At 33.1% G+C, this 22,620-nt stretch overlaps 1 protein-coding gene across 2 annotated transcripts; it reads right to left on the bottom strand.

Annotated features, from left to right (window-relative positions):
* Positions 1 to 2,758: 2,758 nt before the first annotated feature.
* On the bottom strand, positions 2,759 to 17,901 carry LOC105346923 (fibrinogen-like protein A). 2 transcript variants are annotated; one of them, XM_020074810.3, is made up of 6 exons: positions 17,765 to 17,901; positions 8,102 to 8,399; positions 7,867 to 8,000; positions 7,671 to 7,767; positions 5,379 to 5,543; positions 2,759 to 3,045 (listed from the first exon to the last, which is right to left on the bottom strand). In XM_020074810.3, exons 2-6 carry the CDS (start codon positions 8,364 to 8,366, stop codon positions 2,798 to 2,800), a joined length of 909 nt encoding a protein of 302 aa, XP_019930369.3. In that variant the 5' UTR covers positions 8,367 to 8,399; positions 17,765 to 17,901; the 3' UTR covers positions 2,759 to 2,797. The 2 variants fall into 2 exon arrangements, with proteins under 2 accessions (XP_019930369.3, XP_019930370.3); XM_020074811.3 differs by lacking the exon at positions 5,379 to 5,543.
* Between the last annotated feature and the right edge of the window lie 4,719 nt (positions 17,902 to 22,620).

Genomic DNA, 22,620 nt, shown 5'->3' with positions numbered 1-22,620 from the left:
GTGTAAACGATATATACAGTATTATTTTTCTTTTGTACCTTGTTGTAACATGTATCTCACTTTTATTTATTTTGTTGGTTCTTTTTTGTTTTTGTAGGTTTTTTTTTGCATTCTAATTACATACGAGGGTTGTTCGGAAATTATTGAGACAACACGGATATTTCCATTTCTAAGTGACGAATTATGGTGAAAGTTGGCATGAACATTGAAGAAACCTTAACAAATAATTAAAGAAAGTAATATTTAAAAAATGTTTAATATTTTGGTTACAACGGTAGATTAACAAATCGGTGCTCGGGGTACCCGGCGCAAGCATAAATTCGGAGAATAAGAAAACTAAAACATCGTTTATCTAAGTGTCCGCAAACTTACAGCTTATACTAAAAGAAATCAGATTATATATGTTCATTTTGCTATTTATTGTGACTAACTTTTGATCAAGTTTCACTTCTGTTCGAGTTGAAATACGGATATGGTACAGATATATTTACCAAGCAATAGGAATTTGAAAACGACAGTATATAGAAATTTGACGTCAAGGCGGCGCAGCGAATATACATCAAATTGATGGAAATGTCGGAAAAAGACCTTTTAATACCACCCAACTGTTTTAACAAAAACTATACGATGGCAAGGGATAAAGAACTTCAGTTTATCGTCTTTTTACACTAATTGTTTAGCTAGAATTTAGACAAAGAGACTAAATACCAAGAACTTTTTACACACTAACTGATGTAAACAGTTCTAAAATATGTACACAGAATCACTGTAGGAGACATTTCACAGTAATTTGACTTTCAGTTAGAAATGACCCGATTTTTTACCACAAAATCAAGAATGGAGGGAATATGCGAATGTTGACATCTTGAAATGTAAACAAAAGATGAGAAATGAAGAATTAATTCCAATTTCCCTTCGTTTGTTAGGTTTTTAAACATAGGATCAATAATGACGTTGCGGTATGTTTGCGGTTGCGCCGGGTCACTGGGCGATGGCAATTTGGTCAGCTTACCAGGAATGATCCAATCATGCTATGAACAATAAATTTTTTACATTGATAAACTCTATCCTGGTGTACGTTTTGGTGAAATTTCAAGGATTTATCTTTTTCCACAAGGAAATAAGAGTAAATGTCTCAATAATTTCCGAACAACCCTCGTACGTTGTATCTGCGCCCCAGGTGTTTGTAGTTTCCCATTATCCAATTTAATGCTTTGACAATATGCAATATCTGCATGAATATTCTAGCTGTTTATTTTTTCTTTTTATTATTTTTTATTTAGTTCAAAGTTGGATCATTATGACAGTCAAGTATCAAGTTTGACTCTTAGGCAACATCCGGTTTGGAGGCATTGTTGCACATTAATTTTGGTATTTGATGCAGTAGGTCTTAATCGTCTATTCTTGCAAAATTTTCAATTCTTTTGAAGTATATTAGACCTCTTGGATCGAGATGACGGTGCCAATTTTCATTTTCATATTTTATTTGAAAAACAATAATTGCATAACGGAATACGTACAATAGGAATACTTTTTCAATCAAATCATCGAAATGATAAATTTTTAAACTCCCGATTAACCTTAGAAGTCCACCACGAGACAAGTGGGCTCTTCACCAGATTCTTAGACAAACATATAGACCATGCGACAAGTCAACAGGTGGCTGTTTATGTAATGATTTTGATGCAGGGAACAATATTTAGATAATTATGTACACGAAAATATAATAACGAATGGGGCATTTGGACAGAATAAAATGTTACTCTGTGAGTATAACCACACAACGGGCATTACAAACGATATCGGCCGTCTTACTCCCGTGGTATCCAGAATATATATATATATATATATATATATATATATATATATATATATATATATATATATATATATTATATATTATATATATATATATATATATATATATATATATATATATATATATATATATATATATATAGTGCATATTTCAGTTGAATCCAGCGTCCTTTTTAACATGTTTTGACGCAAGAAATGATAGCTACGTCCTACGGAAAGTCCAAGGCCTTGTTAAAATGGTTCTATATGATATATTATATAATATAATATATATATATATATATATATATATATATATATATATATATATATATATATATATATATATATATATATATATAATTTTCCAATAAAACAAAACGGTTTATAAAAAAGTGTAAACTGTCCCAAACCATTATTTTACATACTAATAAATATTGAATTCATTCCCTATAACTTAACTTTTGCTAATAATTGTAATTAAAACAGTCTATTGAGTTTAAAAAGACATTGTATTGTACAAAACTTAAACGTAACTCACGAAGATTAAAACGTTTTTGAGTTAGTTTTACTTTGATGTAGGCAGCATTCTTTTACAATATAAGATAACAACTCTGTTGCTTTCCGACAGAGCTCTAACCGAAGAGTTTCACCAGAAGACAGTTCGAGTCGTTCGCCGTCAGTCTGACTGTGAGATTGATAGTGTTGCGAAATATATACCCAGCAAGTTCTCACTGATTGGTCTAATCATGCATAATTTCTATTAGGTTTACTGATAATAACTGATTGGTCAAACTGGAGGCATCTGATTGGTTACACACGTGATACATTTCAATCCAGAAGTAAAATCATTACAATATCACATACATACAAGTAACGAAAATCCTGATATTCAATTACATCAATGAGTAAAAAAATAGCTTTTGATGATAAAAATCAACTAGTCCTTTTTAAAATAAAACCCCAAAAATTTCTCTCTATTTGTAGTAGCATCTTGATGTCAGGCTCGAGAACGAATCATCAACTGCATCGTCTTCATACTTATCCAAGAGGCATTATAGTTGAACCATGTAACGTACGAAGGATCCGCTTTCTCCGAGTGTACGTACAGTCCATTAGGATTGGCATGGATGCACCAGTTGAACCACCATGCGGCTCTGTACGTTGTGGCACAGTTAACACTGCTATTGTCGTTATCCTGGTCCGGTGTAGAGAACTTCATATTGTTGTGGTAATTTAGGCTATCCCCTACAATCAGATTTGTAACGCGCTATTTCATTGGCTAGCTTAAAGGGGCATGGTCACGATTTTGGTCAAAAATTATTTTTTCGATTTTGATGTTTACAATGCTTTAGTAAGGTATTTTTAATAGGCAACAAAAATTTGAGTGTCATTTGATGAGTTATAAGCAAGTTACAGAGCTTACAATTCTTCGCTACGTAAACAAACCGTTTGTTTATATTTCGAATGTTGAAGTGAAAATTCCAGTTTTAGACCTAAAATAAATGTGTTAATCGTTAGGAACTATTTATTTATGCATTAAATGAATAATAAGATAGAAAAACCAGCTTTAAAAAGTTTTTTTACTGGTATATTGAACCTATGTAAATAAAAACAGGACACGAGCCTTGTTTACATGACGAAGAATTGTGAGCCCTGTATCTTGCTTAAAAAAAAATTAGAAATGCATTCCTAAAGCATTTCAAATTATAAAAACAGAAAAATAAAATTTGACTAAAATCGTGACCATGCCCCTTTAAAAAAGTTTACAATTCTAATACCGATATTAAAATTATTATTATAATTCCCCCTTACGTTATTTTTCATGATTTTTGAATGAATCCATTGTACTTATCTTCATTTGTATTAAAATATATACTAGTATATAGAAAATTTGGTGTACTTTGATATTTTGAGACAACCCCACTAAAACCAAGCGATAAAATTAAGTATTCTTTTTTACATATAAGGTAGAAAACGATATTACTTTTTACAGATCATATTACAATTTTAGGAAAATCGCCATCAAAGTATTGTTTTAACCTGCTTCAAAGTGCGGAAAATGAATATTTACCATAAATTCCTTATAGTAAATGTACCTGTATTTTGAGATAGCGCCTAAAAAGAACCAGATAAAACTATTGGGTGATGTAAATAAAATATTATAAACATTACAGTTTTGATATACATGTACTCAGTGGGTGTAAACCAAATTTTATCATGTCAAAAATAGTTGAGTTGACAATTTGGCCAAAATAGTTACATAATGATAACTAGTTATTGTTTGTATATAATTGTAGTATCTATATGTTTCCCCTGGCATCGTCGTTTGAGATAACATCACTGACATTATAGTCTGTCCTAAGTTATTGCTTCCATCATTTTTTGATGATTTTTGAATAAAAATACACATGCCTGTGAAAGACATACAGTTGAAATCGATAAAAGGAAATATAAAAAAGAAATCTTCATTGAACAATTATCATTTTTCACTCATAAAAGTTCACAGGAACGAAAACAAATTTCTTACGGAGATTTATAATGGGAAATGTTTACGTCTTTTCTCCATTCGGAAGTACTCGGGATACCTCGCGCAATTTTTCAACGTTATCATCTGGGCTTATTAATGGCTGATGCAATGCAAAATCCCCGTAGACTTTCTATTTTTGGATATGTATTGAAACCAGAAGCGGTAGAGGGGACGTTTCAAAACAGGTCATCTGGACATTTTTTATATTAGTGGATGTACGTAGTTTGAACACAAAGGTATTCATGATTATTGAAATATGAAGCAAAAACGTGGTGGAAGCAAAAACTCAGGACAGAGTATAGTTAGTTTTTATGATAAGTTTCACATAGACTGAAAAAATGAATCCCTAATTCCTGCTTATTATCTTTGTTATGATATAATGCTTCCAGTCTGCATTTCCTATACTTGTGATTCGTACATGAAGAATATATGGATATAAATAATGCTACATAAAGTATTTAAACCATTGTCATAAATGATAACAAATTATTATACACTTCTAGCCTTTGATGTGATAGAGAGTGAAGCGTGAAGAGGGATATCTTCCAGAAATCTCCGTTATGATGTCATAAACGAATGTGCACAAAACGGTCATTTGAATCGTTTAAATTACGTACAGAATATAATGACGAAAGCAAACCCGCGACCTACCTTAATTAACTTCTGTGATGTTGTCACTCGCGTTAAAACTATATCATTCTGCATGGCGTTACTTTTAATTTTTGTACAATTTATTGTTATTTAAAGAGAAATTTCGTCTAATTTTCTGTTCCTGGTGAATTAAAATTATAAAAAATTAATTCAATTTATTGTATCTACAGAATTTGTATTATGCTCGTATAAACGGAGTAGAAACAAATTACGATTTTTTATAAACCGCTAAGCACGTTACAAACAAATATTGAATAAATGGAGTACTCATCTGCATTCAAAAGGTATATATTTACTCCAAATTTACATACAATTTTTGTCCTCGTCCCCAACAGAAAAGTTGAAATAATAAAAATCTCTCCACGTTAACTTGTAGCTTAGTTTTTAATGGAGAACTCACCTGCATTTCCACTGTATCCATTCATCTCTAATTTATATTTACTGGTCTCGTTCCCGACACAAAAGTTAGAGTATACAGCGTATAACTTTTCTCCGTTAAACCTCTCCATGTCAACTCGCAGCTCTTGTGGCTGCACAGACGAAATTGTATGCAACAGGTCATTTCCTGTGAATTAAAGGGGCATGGTCACGATTTTGGTCAAAAAATATTTTTTCGATTTTAATATTTACAATGCTTTAGTAAGGCATATTTAATAGGCAACCAAAATTTCAGTGTCACTTACAATTCTTCGCTATGAAAACAAGGCGTTTGTTTACATTTCGAATGTTGAAGTGAAAATTCCAGTTTTAGACCTAAAATAAATGTGTTAATCGTTAGGAACTATTTATTTATGCTTTAAATGAATAATAAGATAGACAAACCAGCTTTAAAAAGATATTTTCCTGATATATTGAACCTATGTAAACAAAAACAGGGCATGAGCCTTGTTTACATGACAAAAAATTGTGAGCCCTGTATCTTGCTTAAAACTCAACGACTGGCACCCAAATTTCATTTGATTATTAGAAATGCATTCCTAAAGCATTGCAAATAATAAAAACAGAAAAATAAAATTTGACCAAAAGTGTGATTATGCCCCTTTAATATGATGAATTTGATATTTATGAATATAAACGATGTTCTTGCAATAGTATAAAAAAAGTGCCAAGAATTTTTTTTGAAACGCTTGTAAGGTTTCAATACCCGGCTAAAAATACATCGTCTACGTGGATTTTTTTTATTACAAACGATATCCCAGATGATAGCGTTATAAAATGCACGAGGTGTATTCAGTAGTTCCGAATTGAGAAATGTCCACATTTCCCATTACATCTCTTTTTAAGTTACAAAATTTTGTCCTTTAAATTGACAGCTATATTTTTTGTTAAAAATCGTTTAAAATTGACGTATACAATAACTTGGACTCAGTACAAGTACATATACCTTGGTAAAACATAATAATGAACTGGTTTAAATAGTGTGTCCTTTTTTCTTCCAGACTCTACGAATATTCTGTGTGGTGTGGAAATACCACATACATGTGTACATTTATATTCTGAATTAAATAAATGTCTTGTTGACGAAGGAAGTGTTCGTAAGCTTCTGTGAATTTTAATATGTATACATTAATTCACCTCTTATTGGAAATGCACGTAAAATATTAAGCAACATTGTCATTACCTTTGCTATCCAAGGGTTTCTGAGCCGCACCGGTCCTCACGTTCGTGAAGAGCGTCACGGATCAGAAACATTGGGATAGCGAAGAATCATTGTCAATAATGACAAGAGATACGTCCCTTCCCTTTCGTAATGTGCATAGAAAATTGATATACCAAATAATAATGCTGAAGTTCTTAGGTTGTTTGTTTATTTTCACCACCTATATATTTTGTGATAAGTAGACCTCATTTTTCACAAAACAATTTCCGTTGCAAATAGTTTGACATAAACAATAATTTGACAAGACCACCTGCTAAGAGATATACAAATTGCAATGTTTATGCAACTGCATTAAACCGTTTGATTTTGAGAAAAAATATCTTCAAAGATACTTCAAAACTTTTTTATGAAAAAACCTTTTGACGGGTGCTGACCTTATTTTACAGGTACGTAGTCACCATTTAAACACATTTTATATTTATCGACCATATAACATAAATTGTTTCCCTGTCCTTCTTCAAATATGACAAAAATTCCTACAATTTATTATCCATTTACACGACCTGATAAATTCTCAGCCATCAATGAAAGAAAAAATGCATACATTTTAAATGCGCACCCATCTTTACTAGTGACAATAGAAAACGATGTCATTGGTAAGCGGTGCTTTTATTAATTTTGTTATTAGTATTGGTTATATATGTGGTTTTATTTTTGGATACATAAATATTTTGATACTGGGAAAATGTAAATGTAAATGTGATTTCCATGTGCTCGTGGGACATGCATACTTATTTGTTTACCTTTTTTGGAAAGAATAACAATTAGACATTTGATTTCAGCATATTAACAGGTTATCGTTTTAATTGATGAAAGGTTTACTTTAATGCCATCACTTTAAGTTTGCAAATTTCACAGTCACGCAATTTTGACTCGGCTACTTTAATTTGAATCAAAACAAACTCAAGGGTCATAACTGGAATTTGTTTTATCATATCTACGTATTCTTTGCTTGTATGATAAAAGTTTACAGTTGTGTGTGCATAGCTTGTTACTTTCTAGTTATATCATAAATTAAAATGAGAATAGTACCTATCCAATACTCATGATCAGCAAATCCAAACCCGTTCTTGTATTCCGTCCAGTTACGGTAAAAGTCCACCGATCCATTAACTCTCCTCTGAATCACCTGTGAAAAGTTTTCCAAAATCAGCAATTAGAAATTCTAAATACAAAAAAGATTGTTAAGTGATTAAGTAACAACGAGAGAAGAAAAGAGAAATATTACCGTCCAGCCTCCATTGTCAGTGGTCATATCACAGTAGACGGGCTTCATTTTATCTGAAACATCCACGATGTTGTATACGCCATCTTTTTCTCTTGTATTTGGGCATCTCGTCAAAATGTCAGCACAATCGGTACCTGAATTTGACATATCAATGTACACGTTGTTATATCTGTGCGTGAATCAACATTTTTACAGATCGAACTGAATTAACGTATGATATATGTGCAGTGCATACCCGATATTAGGATTGGATGACATTCGACTGCATTTTTAGTTACAATCTCAATTCTTGTGTTGATGTTCGCCTTCAAATTGCTTTCGATTTCTTCTAACTTCTGTAGTAGCATTTTTTCAACACTAAGCTGTAGTTCGTTTTTAATTAAGTATATTGCTGAATACAGTGAGTTCTGCTGCCTATCATCCAAATCATCAAATAGAACTTGTTCCTTCGTTGATTTCATCAACAAGATCCAAATAAAAAGATTGTAATGTCTTCCCATAGCTGAGCTATTCCCGAGGTCGTGCTTATTTTACTGTTTTAAAGAATTTTATAAAATTCAATGTGATAAATCAGCACATAATTAACAAGAAAGATGTAATCAACAGAATATTAATTAAAGTATATCTTCAATTAACGTGTTGTAACATAATTGTAAATGCTACACTGTTGTTGATATTTGATCAACAAATTGAATAAATATATCACTTTTATATAAAAAAAAAAAAGACAACACATTTGTTGTAATGAAATATAATTATATTGCGAATAATTAGATTAGCTAATCCTCTGATGTCAGCAATTCATTTCTTCTTAGTATACTACAGTTTTCTGTGGTGTATCTGTATTAGTTTTTCTGATAGATCACTCTTTTAAAATTAAAAAAAAGAGTCGCAAAAATAAGAAAATTGTATTTATTATTTACAAATTCATGTGCTTCATGAAGTTGAATGAACTCAACAATTACTGTAATGTTTAAAAGCAACTATGAAATTATTTCAAGAACAATGATAATTTTGTTACTGCTCACTCAGCCACTCAAGGCCTGAAATGAACTATACAATCATTAAAAACTGATCTTTAAGATATTTGGAAGAGTAGTGGATCCATTTTTTTACTCGCTCATTGTGATCACTTTTGCAAAGCCAAATGGCTTTTATTTCCTAACTGCTATTTCTGACCTATGACCTGTTCGAGACATAATTTCCTGCTCTGTCCTTTTCTTGCCCGAGTGATTGATAAACTTTCTTCCAGTTCCGCTTTTTGTGCGATCTTCTTCATTACTTACTTAGTCCTCTTCGTTCCTTGTGGAGCATACGGCTCTACAGTCGCTCTCCATCTCACTCTGTTTTGAGCTGTTCTTTTTGCCTCATTCCAGGTCTTCCCAATGTTTCTTAGTTCTTTTAATCTTGTTCTTTTCCAACTGTGTAGTGGTCTCCCTTGTTTTCTCTGGCCTTGTGCATTCCAGTCTAGTGCCTCTCTGGTGATGTTGTTTTGGGGCTTTCTCCATGTGTGGCCAATCCATTGCCATGCTCTTTTCTTGATCTGGAGTGATGTTAGTTCCTGGCTGGTTCGCTCCAGTAGTTGTTCATGGGATATTTTTCTTGGCCATGTCACTTACATATGTGTCGAAGGCATTTGTTGGTAAAAACCTGGATTTTTGTTGTAGTCCTGTTGTTAGTCTCCAGGTTTCACATCTGTATAGAAGCACCGACTTGACATTGATATTAAATATCCTGATCTTTGTACTTTCGCTTAGTGTGGTGGAACTTCAGACTGGTTTGAGCATTGCGAAGGCTTGTCGGGCTTTGCTTATTCTGGCTATCTTCATCTGAGCCACCTGTCCTGCTAATAATGGACCTTAGATAAATGAATTTCTCTACCTCTTCCAGTTCTTCCCCCTCGATTGTGATTGGTCCACTTTTTCTTGTCTTCACTTTCATAGCTTTTGTTTTCTTGCTGTTAATATTGAGCCATATCTTCTTTCCAATTTCACTTAGTTTGTTGGTCTTTTCTCTGATGTCTTTTATTTGGTGGAACAGCAGGACAAGGTCGTCAGCAAAGTCTAGGTCTTCTAATCTTCTGACCATTGTCCACTGTATTCCCCTTGGCTTGTCAAATGCCTTCTTTGTGATCCAGTATATCACTATTAAGAAGAGGGTGCGCGAGAGTAAGCAGCCTTGTTTCACACCAGTTTTTACTCGGAAGGAATCAGTGAGGGATGTTTCATGTATTACTTGCACTGAGAATTCTTCATGTAGGGTCTTGATGGTATTCACTGTCTTAGATGGTATTCACTAGTGTCTCAGTAGTTGCCACATTCAATCTCTGTTGACAGATTGTTCCACAATTTTTCTTCGTCAGTACAACTTCTGTTGGATCTAAAGCCTGCCTGTTCCTGTAAAACTTTATATACTGTGTCCTTCATTCTGTTTAATATAACTCTATAGAGGACCTTACTAGCTAACGGCAGTAAGGTTATGCCTCTCCAATTTTCACAGCAGCTTAAGTCTCCTTTTTATGGCAATTTCGCTGTTTCATTCTGTTGGTATTCTCTCAGCTTCCGAGATTTTATTTAATACTTTATATAAGTATTCACATATCTCCTCTCCTGTTTTAGCGTCTCAGGTGGTATACCATCAATTCCTACGCTTTACCATTCTTCAGTGATTTTAAAGCTTTCTTAATTTCATGTTTCTTTATATTGCCAACCTTTATGTTAAGGTCTTCCCCTGGTGGTAAGGTTACAGGTTGATCTGGTTCTTGCCTATTAAGGACACTGATGGAGTGTTCATTCCACCTTTCCATTTCTTCGTTTAGCTTGGTGAGGACCTTACATCTTTATCTTTGACAGGTTTAGCCTTGCATGTTTCACGCCTGCTTAAGGTCTTGATGATGTTATATAGAGTTTTTATATCCCCCATGTAGATAGGCAGCTCTTTCTGTTTCTGTCGCAAGCTGGTTGACATACTCTCTTTTGTCATTCCTGCCTTATGTTTTTTATTTCTTTATCTAGGTTTGTGCACCTGCTTTAACGTTGTTAACAGTTTCTTTCATTCTACGTCTTTCTTCGACCTTCTGTCATGTGGTATGAGACATCCATTCTTTCTTCTTGTTGGTTTTTTCTAGGACTTCTTCGCATACATTCTTGATGATATCACTTCCAGCAGTCCATTCGCTCTTAATATCTAGTTCTTGATCCTCACAGTAAAATGCGTTGAATCTATTCCTTAGTTCTAAGTGGAATATGTTCTTGTCAATCAGATTTTCCTCATTAGCCCCTTTTATTGTTGACTCCCAGTATTATAACGCGCGCAAACATTACCGGAAACAGTTATGGGTCGCTGGTAAAATGGTCCTTCATTACCCAGAGCGCCAAGAAAGGTACGATATAAATCTGCACCAGAAAATAAAATAAAAACGTCGAATGTTTCTATTTATATTATATTATGCGTTAAAAGCTTTTAGGCCGAATCTCTTTGCAAGAGTGTGATTCGATTACTCCACGAAATCATAGTTTTTCCTCATTCTCTGGCAATATCGGATCAACTTGTCACACTTTGGTACCTAGCTTTATGATAGATTAACTTTGCGGAAAGCAGAAAAGCAGTGATCATATTTATCAAGAAAATTCATATTAGAAATACTTTCCTCTCGCAATAATTAGTAATCCGCACACATCGTTGTAACTAGTAATTCAATTCAGCATTTCTGCGCTATTTATTGAACATTTCAACCACAGGAATCGACAAATTTGATCAATTCCTAGTATTTATTTCTATTCAAGTATCCTTTAGAGACATTTTAATTCCATTTTGCACATTTCGATCTTAAACAGTGGCCATTGACAATTTCGTGTGTTCGGGTGTTATGATCAGTGTGACACCATGAAAAAGTTCATACAGAGTTGACCGTTTCCGTTGCCTTATATGTTCATATAACGAAATAAATTTGCAAATGTTAGCATTTTAAAATGAAAGCCTTAATGCACTGATTTTTTTCTTTAAATATTTACGGCCCTGGATGTGAGTCTTATGACATTGTCATGGCCGCTGTTTAAGATCGAGATGAACAGAAATGGAATTGAATTGACTTTGAAGGATTAGGCTGGCTGGATAGCGAATCCAAAAATTCTAGATAACTCGTTGTCATCATATTGCTCGTAGGGCTTCAATAAGAAGATTTAATCACGTACCTACAACTAATCCTGGTAAACTTGTTTATGGCTGTTTTTTTTATTTATATCTACGTTTGAAACATGCAAATTGTTCAAAATTACTTAAGTTACCGTGTTTTATATGATTTTGAAACGAAAAACGAGTGTGGTAATCAATGTGACGTCATTAAAAGGTTAACACAGAATTGAACCAGTCACTATTCTATAGGTTCATTTAGGAAATAAACAGGAAGTTAAAAAGTTCACTGGGATTTGAACTTGGTTGGTCACGTGATCAAATCCTGTGAAGCCCGAAAGGCTTCTCAGAAGATGTGATCGCGTACCAACTCAGTTTAATCCCAGTAAAGTTTTTAACATTGCTGTTAATTACATGTATTTACATTTTAAAAAGTTTTTAGAATTGCAAAAATTACTGAGATTTTATGTTTACAATAATCCAAGCGGCAAACGATAGGCGCACGCAATGATCATTGTGACGTCATGAACAAGTTCATACAGACATGAACGGTTTTGCTATTCTACAGGTTCAGATAAGGAAACATAATTATTTGCAAATGTAAATATATAAGGAAGGATATTTGACATTGTAAATAAACAGAATTGAATGTTTCCGCTATTATATCGGTTCATATAAGGAAGTATATTTGCAAATGTAAATAAAGAATTTTCCGGAGACGTTTGACTTTAATAAATGTATATTTCATTTCCTTTTATATGACAACAGAGAGTACTTCCTGAGAATATCTCCTCTGAAATGCCAAAATTTATTTTGTCGATCCACGCAATATGAAGAATCTCATAAAAGTGGGGGAAGGGCCTTCATCAAAATGTGTATTTTGTATACACAAAAAGCACTGCACAATATACACTGTCAATATTTAAGAAGAAAAAAAAAGAATGTAAAAATGTTCACAGGGATATGAATTTGGTTGATACATGATCAAATCGTCCGAGAAGCCCAACATATAACTTGGTTTCACAGAAGATTTGGTCACGTACTAATCGAGTTGATATCCCGGTGAACTTTTTAACACTGCTGTTCATTACTCATATTTACGATTGAGAAAAGCACATCGTTTAAATTTTAACATAATTGTGTTCTAATGGTTAGGCTACATAGATGCAAGCGTTAAATAATAAGCGCATGCAGTAATCATTGCGCCATCATCACAAAGTTCACACAAAGTCCTACGTATTTGCTATTCTAAATGTAGCTTAATTTAAAGTAACATTACCCTTTAGGATTTTTAAAAAATCTGTTATCATGATTTTATCAACAGTTGTGACAATAACACGTGTATTTGTTTTTACGCTGGTTTACTTCATTTGTCAGTTTCCTGTTATACGCCCGATCATATGACCGGCCCATGCTGAGGTCTTAGTGATTACAAAGTTCAAATTTATTTTGGCTTCAGATTCCGGGTATTTAAGACTTATTTTTGCTGATATTTAAATTAATTCACGGAGGTGGAAAAATAAGTCCCGATAAGCAATTTTAAGTTAGGCATAATGTTTTTAAAACCTAAAAAAATGACATTTCGGTATTAACGTACAAAATATCAAGTCATAATTTTCATATCTATACTTATAAATTAAGCCACTTTGCAAATAAACTACATTATGCCTGCTTATACCTTTAATATTTTAACACCTGCGAGATGATGTCCGTAAGTTATAATAATTGAACTTAAACTAATAAGTAATTATCGTTAAAATTAATTTTACTACTACTTTTATTTTCGATAAACATGCCCGAAATAACAAAAATGAAAGTAAGGTTGTGGGCACGCTTTGGCGGATCCAAGTTGCATTAAAATTGAAATATATATATATATATATATATATTATTACTTATTAGGTTTGTTACTGACTGTTTACAGAAATTTGTGGGGTCGGTAAAGTCCATAGAAGGCGAGGCGGAGCCGAGCCTTCTATGGACTTTACCGACCCCACAAATTTCTTTAAACAGTCAGTAACAAACCTAATAAGTGTTTTGTTTTGTCGAGGACCTAAAGTTTGATAAGTAAACAAACGTCTGTGTAGAAAATCAGTTCAAATAACGTTACGTCCGCCATGTTGCGCTATAAATTTTGACGCTTGCCTTTTAAAGAAATATGTAAGGCAGCCACGTGACGCGTTTCATCCAATGACGTCGCGACATTCTAGTCCGAGGCAAAACAAATATATATATATATATATATATATATATATATATATATATATATATATATATATATATATATATATATATATATATATATATATATTGAATACGTAAAGAACGAATATGTTTGCTGGTAACCTATTTAGAGTATACCTATAAGTTAAGATTTGACAAATGTTGAACAAATAAAATGAGCCAATTCGTTTCTTGATTGTGCGATTTTAGTTTTGATGGATAGAACACTTGAGAAGCACGACCTGTTGTGAGATAATGGGATTAAACTTTCCAGAATGGGATAACAATGAACGCGAGTTAACTGATTAACGTCATGACAAATAGTGGAGGACGAGTTCATCATGCATCGTGGGAAGATACATGGAATCGGACATCTCTTGTTAATAAAAAAAAGTACATAATTAAAATGGAAAAATTTAAAAAGATTTTAAACCTGATGGAAAAAACCTTTTAGATCGAGATGCCCCAGGAACGCGGGTTTTGACTAATAAACTTCATGGCAGAAAGTGTAGGGCGAGTTAACCATCGGGTTGATACTTTGGATCTGGCAATAGACAACTGGTTTAAAATATGCAAATAAATATGCCTACACTGGCGGTCTTCTTTTTTAATTTAATACATTTTATACCATGACAGATTGGACAATGGTATAAAGAAAACTTCAGACATTGATTTGTAAACAATAAACAGATTGTGTTATGCGTAAAACGCGGAATTTGAATAAGGGAGACATCCTCCTCTCATCTTTTAAAGCGCTAAGCATAGCTCAGCGCTTTATTGTCGTCAGATTCTACTTCCGGTGCATTGAATAACTGCCCCTATGAACAGAAATATTCATCCTTTTTTAATGGTTGGGGAACCAGTTTAAGGAGTTTACGCACATAACTGCAAGGGTTATTGTGAATCTAATGTACAGGGCTTACGAACAGCATTGCAGGAACTGTTACGCAGTGATTAGTCAGCCCGCGGGCTGATTAATTCAGTTGTGATGAAATTTCAAATGCGCTTGCGTAAATTGGAATTCTGGGAAGGAATTACTAGACAGTCCTTATTAGAGAAATTCAAAGAAGTTATGAAACTGGTCAGTTTTGTTTTTTTTTTAGGTCAAACTGCGCATCGTTGCATTGTATACGTGTAAACTGCTACACACTTTTTTCCTCACATACAATTATAAAAATATATGTACATCGGCATATTATTATTGAAACTATTATATCTTGTATTTTTATAGATTGTGTAGTCTCTTGTAACCTAAATTTATATTCCACTGGCTGAGTTTCTTAGCTTTTAAAAAAGGTAACCTTGGGAGGAAATATAGTGCGTAAACAGAAGCTGAATTATAGAAAAATCAAAACGACTTGTAAATAGCTACATGTAGTTCTTGGTGTTCGCCGCTCTCCTCACAGCACATATATAAGGAACTGACTAAACACTTTAAGTTTGCATAGTAGATCTGTGTGGACGTATATTTTACGTCGCTTACATGTGTTACTTAGACGCAACAACTTACCAGCTAAATGCAGTACATATACACAAGAAGATTCAGAACATCAATTATAATAGTCAATGCAATACATTTATAAAGAAAATGCACGCGTATAACAACAATACAAAAGTACAAACATTACACAAACAAACGTATTTAACACGTCGCACACAAGGTCCAGATGTGAAATAAAGTGTAACAAATTCAAAGGATTTTATATATCATGATTCAGGCAAGTGTCCATATACAAGTCGTGTTCAGCTTTGATTTAAATTAACTTAGGTTAAGTGCATATGATAAATTATAATATACATGTATATTTAAAGGAAACGTTATTTCGACCAAAGTTTTCTTAACCAAAATTAATTTTAATGAGGATAAATTTGGATGAGTACAACTTCAACGCCGTTTTGATCCTTCTGACATTGGATACTTTCAATTGATATTAATTATCATTATGTCAATTAGTCTTTTTTCTGACTAAGCTTGCACAAAGTAAATATATTTTAGAACCAAGCTAGGTTAGCGCTTTTCAGTACTTTGATTTTTATCTGAAATTCTTTTTTGGGACAGTGATAAAAATTTTAATGAAATTTTGCCTAAAGAACAAAATTTAGAGAAACGACGCATTAAATACCTACTCACTGATTTGAAATAAAATCCTGCAACAAAAGGATTTAAGGTCACGTACATGTATTTAACATGAATCTCAGTTTAGATTTTTCACTTCTGTCCGCTCCTCTAAATATCCATACAATTGCTCTTTATTTTAATTTTAAAGAATAGATTTAAAAAGTCGGACACAGTATACAACAGTGAACAAAATATATCTATCATATGAACATTGTATCATAATATAATGAATGAAGTATTAATTCCTGCGCTTGAGCGGGGTTTTATCTAGTAGTAATATAAATGACTGAGGCGAATCAATGAATATGATTAAGGCAGTGGCGAAATCAAATCTTTAATAGAACATGTCTGGTTTTATGGGATTTGATCACGCTCCGACTATAACGATTACCTCATATAATAATAAAAAAATGTTTCCTTTTTCCTTAATAAAATAATGAATTTCCTATTCAACAATATAAAATTAATGTAAAGTGGAGGTTTGTTTAAGAATCCATAATACCTTTCACGTGATACTGTTTATTATCTAGGTCATAAACTCCAAGATTAAAATGCCGGAACTGAACTCCTTTATGTGGATGTCAAAATGTTCTACCGATGCCAAAATAAATAAATAAATAAAAAATTTATATATATATATATATATATATATATATATATATATATATATATATATATATATATATATATATATATATATATATATATATATATATGAATTAATAAATTAAAAAAATTAAAGACATGGGGTTCTTTTCTTGTTTGGGTCTATGCGTGCCAATAATTTGCTGTGTGCAGGCACGTAGCATCGGGGGGGGGGGGGGGGGGGGCGCAGGGGGCCTGCCCCCCCCCCCCCCCCCCACTCACTTTTTTGCGCAGCAAAGATTTTTCTAAAATTTACATACAAAAAATTGAATTAAGATGGAGTTGCCCCTCCCCACTTTTATGGGGCCATGTAAAAATTTGAATTGAAAACAAGGAAATAAGAAGTGATATCGAAGTTAAAGGTATACTACCCCCCCCCCCCCCTTCCCCCACGGTTTAGGATTTTCAGAATTTTTAAAAGCTACCGTTTTCCTTTTTTTTTTTTTTTTTTTTTTTTTTTTTTTTTTTATCTTTTTTTTTAATTTTGCTTATCAAGATTTTTTGGATGATTCTGGCCTCCCCACTTTTAAAATAATGCTACGTGCCTAATGTGAGATACAAAATTAAGATTTTCAATTTGTGAACAGATTCACGGGTCAGTATTTTGAATGTTTTATTCGCTGACGATTGGGTTATCAAAGTAATACAAGTAAAACTCTGGTTACACCAAATGAAATATATAGAAAGGTTATGTACAATTATTAGTTACAAGAACTCCCTATCTTGAATCTAAGGCACTTTTGGTTTAAAAGTAGGGTAGACTACAAAAAATGTCTTTACCTTATATTTACGGAGGTTAATTTCCGTATTACGTGTCCCGTCCGATTTAATACTACATAGGAATGATTAGAAAGTTCTTTCCAACACACAAATAAAGCACAAAAACTTTGACGGGTCTTTTTATGGTACTGAGAAATGTTATGTCTGCGCATGCGCCGTCAAAAGTGGAAACTCAAACAATTCCATATGTATACTACTATATTAAAATAATAGACACGAATTTTTTGTCTTTAATACCGAGAAATTGGAAGAATACTGTCTTTTGTTTTATATATATTAAACATCATTGGTACTTGAAGATTACCAATTTGTTTTTATTTTTCCTCAATTAAGCTTCGCTAATTAATAATCAACGATAATTCCTCAAAAAATCCCGGAAATCACCTAGATTTTTTGGATTTTACAATCTTGCGCTTGCGCAATACATTCACCCTAACGGGATCTTAAGTTTATATTTACACAATATCACATCTGCATGAATAAACTCAGAAATGATAATACAAATACGGCTAAATTTTCATTTGACTTTTGCTGTTTATTCTGTTCATATACTGGAGTATATTAATGATTTCTTATGAGAGAAAGTATAAAATAACAAATATACATTTCAACTAAGTACTTACATTTGTCTTCGTGATGACAAAAATATTTGATTACATGCAAAAAAAGTTACATTATATTTGTAAGGAGAGTGAAGATAGAATATGTTTTATCGTAAAAATGAATAATGTCCTACGGACCCAGTTTTACAAAGAAAATACGTGTACGTTGGTGAAAAAGTGTTAAATTCTTCCATTCTTTGGGTTAAAATTTTTAGTTGAAAGGTATTTGCACTCTCAAAACGGTTTGTTGTGATAAATTTGACTGTTATTTTCAAGGCAACTTCATTAAATTTCTCAAAAATCGTTCCAGAGCGATTCTGAAATTTTCTGTTACATTGCGGGTATAATGGAGGCATTCTAACTGTGGTGAGGTCGGGTGAGGGCCTTTCCCGAGACACAGTTATATATTATTCAAACTAAGGAAAGTGTAGTGAAAGTAATAGCATTATTGTATGCTTATAGCTTTGTTATGTAAATGTCAATAATAAGGTGTGTCGATGTACCTATTTCGTAAATTATGTCCGATATGCAATGTCAACCCGTGCACGCACAGGTCAAAGTCTAGTGATATTTGAAAAAGGATCATAATCATTTACGACACAACATTTTAAACTAGATGATATCCCACAAACGCGGGAATTCACACGCTACACATTAATATGATACAATGCTCAATATGTTGAACCATATTTTGTTGTACATTTTTATATACACTGTGTCCGATTTTTTTTCTTAATTGCTTTCTTAACCTATTCTTTAAAATAAACGTAAAATACCAACGGCAAAGTGTGATATTTAAAGGAGCGGACAGTAATGAAAAATCTAAACTGAAATGGGTGATTTGAACATGAATGTGTCTTCATTCTTTATCTACTTTTTTGGAGGTCGACTGGGAAAAATAACTAACTTTTTAAATTTATTTCGTACATTGTATCTCTATATTTTGCTATTGAGGTCAAATTTCATAGCAATTTTTAGACGGAGCCTCCTCTACTGCTACCGGTCAGCTCACATGTGACGTCGATAGTGGATTTGGCGGACAATTTTAGTCCATATGTCAATTTCCAAGTAAGTATGAATATGCATGAGTTTAAAAGAATAGCAATGGTGTGTTATCGTTTAGTGGCTATTTATACTTTTTATACAGCTTCCTGTCCGTGACTTCAAATAATGAGGATTCCTCAAGAACCATCTTGTGTTGACTGAAATATTGAATAATTATGAGATTCAATGGATAAACACGACGTGGTTCTTAGTCTGTATCGTATATTACTTGCGCATTATCAGTTAATCTCCTGCGGAGATACCGGGTATATCTTTCTATGAATAGCTACACTCCCGCCCCCTTGAGTATTCCCCCAATTAAGTACAGACAACCGTGATCGTAACTTGGCACATTTTAGTTTAGTTTTACTTGGCATGCATACTAAACCTACTATAAGGATAGTGAAACAAATAAATTAAACATCCAGAGTACACCCTTTAACGCTACCCCCCCCCCCCCCCAACACGAACGTTCAGTGTGTGCTTAAGTAGAGTACTCAGGCCACGTGCTGTGAAGCTTGATTAATCCTGCATTGTCTGGCCACCGCTGAACGAATAGAAGTCGTGCGTATACTGAAAGATTGAATCTTTTTACAACAAAAAAAGCTCGCAATCGCGTATTGAATATTTTTCCGAAATTCTAAATTTATATCTCTAAAATTTTGTTTACACAACAAGTAAAATCTGTGTAAATTCGTAATATTTTCATCCCTTGCAGAGAGTCACGATGAAATGTTTACAGTTGATGCGCTAAGCTGCAGGTATCACAACACTATTTTTTCGAAGGTTCACGACATGGCTGAGTGAAAATAATTCCCGAATTCCCCTTCGTTTTTAGGAGTTTTTCGCCAGCGACAGGGACTGTACTTTTTTATGAGATAAAAAACAACGTGTAAAATGCCTGATTTTCCCACCTTTGTAAAAATACGAGGTCAATAGAATTTTTGATGCCAGTTGTTTAGGCAAGGGGGTAAAAGGGCTCGGACATGATTTTCAAGCACATGTGTAACTTTGATGTAAACAAACTCTCGTGCCTTTGTGGATGGCTGTGTGTTTTTTGCTACTAAATTGGTTAGGAACAATTGTTTTAAAAGTTGTAAAGAGGAATTTTCCCAGAAGTTTGTTTTAAACTTGCTCCCCGTATCTGAAGACCGGGAAATATTAGCCCCATAGGTCCCATACACTGCCCTGGTATCCGTTTGATGCACACTTCAAAGATATAAGAGATAACGGTCCGCCTTTTATCCCTATATCATTGTGAAATGCTAAAATATGACAAAATTCGGGTGAGCTAACTTAAACCTTGCAGGGGTAATAGGTGCCCTTTAACGCTTATTATGAATACACCTTGAGGTCCTCAACTTAATCCTAGTGTTTTCAAGTTCTTGTGGTCAATCTCAAATGAGATATAAACCCCTGAAATGAGCCAGAAACCCTGGGAGCCACTTGGTGGTACCCCTACAGCCCAAATTTGAGATCGGGAAATAATAACCCCATAGGTCCCCTACACTGCCCTGGTATCCGTTTGATGCACACTTCAAAGATAAAAGAGATAATGGTCCGCCTTTCACTCCTATATCATTGTGAAATGCTAAAATATGACAAAGTTCGGGTGAGCTAAACCGTCTCTTTTCATTGTCATTGTTGTATCCTTCGAAGGTTCACGTCAAAACATGGCTGAGACAAAATAATCCCAATTTTACTTGATGATTTTCGCTGTTTTTGACTGCGACATACGACAATTTTTTTTAATGAGAATAAAATCAGAATGCTGGGCGTTCTATTATCTCATATTCGTAACAATACGATGTCTTTTTAATTTTCGATTAATGTCGTTTCTGGGGGAGTGAAAAGGCCAGAGGATAAATTTTTAAACACGCACATGTTCAGCTTCGATGTAAACAAATTATCCTGTCACACTGGATTGGCTTGGGGTTTTTATTGTATTTGTATCATTTTATGCCTTTTAATTTACTTTAATTTATCATGTCTGTTATATAATAATACGTTTGCATATCATACGATGCAAATAGTTTTTTTTCTATTTGTATCAATAAGACTACACTTAGGATAACATTATTTTCATAACTTAAATTATGACCCATATAGACGTAATTCATTTCTATCCAACAAAGACGCATTTATAACTCTTATCCAGGCGAGTTTTACTGCTTCGGAAGTCGTCAATGCTCGTACAAATTATTGAGCATTAATCATTTTGATATTAATTAAAATATGTTGATAATTAAGTAAAATAAAATTTTCTGTTCGAGTACTCTCAGTACTTTGATGAATTTCCTTATTGGCTGCCAGCTTTTACGGGCTTAGTGGCTGCTGTTAGTGGGTGCTAGCTTCAGCCTGGTAAAATAGCATCATAAAATACGATCTAATATAAGGAAACCGAGAATAATTTTGTTATTAAAATTAAACATTTTGAAATACAATTATGCAATTATGTTAGTTCGTCTAATAGTGCGGCAATTGAGATTATGCTTATTATATGATATGTTTGCTATTGCATACTAGTATTTATATTTTTATATATTAAACACAGAACGGAAAGCATGACTGAACAGAAAAGGAAAAAAAAATTCAAATCTATGATCTACTTTACATGATAATCAATACAACATAAAATTAATCATAACTTTACTTTATGTGCACCGGTTTAATAATTACAAAATATGCTAGCCTAATTCAATTATGTTTGTTTTATAATACTTTCTTAATCATACGACCGACATTTTCCCAAAGGAAGCGGCCGCTTAAGATGTAGATTCTGCAGGAATCTGGGCGCACAGGAAGAGTAAAACTTTCATCGATTAATTTTGCACGTATTTTGAATTATTATTGTTATTTGGTTTTTTGAATTTGGTTGAGTAATATTTGTAATAAAAAAGATTTTATTTTTAAATGTGTCTGAATATAGCAATACGACGCAAATAATGCAAAAAAGAACTTATTTACAGCTGTTTTAGATGATTTTGTTGTCTCCGGGTCTTCTCTTCACGAATTTAAAACTTCAAAAGATGACAAACTTCAACATACGCTTTGTGAAATGACCAATCTTTTACTTTTTTAAAATAATTTTGGAAGAACAATAGATAAAGTCCAAAGATATGGCAATGTGCTTTAAATAATACTTTTTGCCAAACACTACAAAGTCCCGCATGACTTATTTGTTTCGTGCTCGATTAGTAAAGAAAGAAC

This window comes from Magallana gigas, chromosome 3 (genome assembly GCF_963853765.1).
Source record: "Magallana gigas chromosome 3, xbMagGiga1.1, whole genome shotgun sequence".
NCBI lineage: Eukaryota > Metazoa > Mollusca > Bivalvia > Ostreida > Ostreidae > Magallana > Magallana gigas.
The sequence above is the reverse complement of the archived record's forward strand: the minus strand, read 5'-3'. Positions and strand labels throughout refer to the sequence as shown.

Coding starts and splice junctions, on each gene's coding strand:
- LOC105346923 (XM_020074810.3), bottom strand. CDS start 8,366: ATGGGAAGACATTACAATCTTTTTATTTGGATCTTGTTGATGAAATCA. Junction 8,001..8,101: donor TCATCCAATCCTAATATCGG/GTATGCACTGCA, acceptor TGTCAAATTCAG/GTACCGATTGTGCTGACATT. Junction 3,046..5,378: donor TGGATACAGTGGAAATGCAG/GTGAGTTCTCCA, acceptor ATCTGATTGTAG/GGGATAGCCTAAATTACCAC.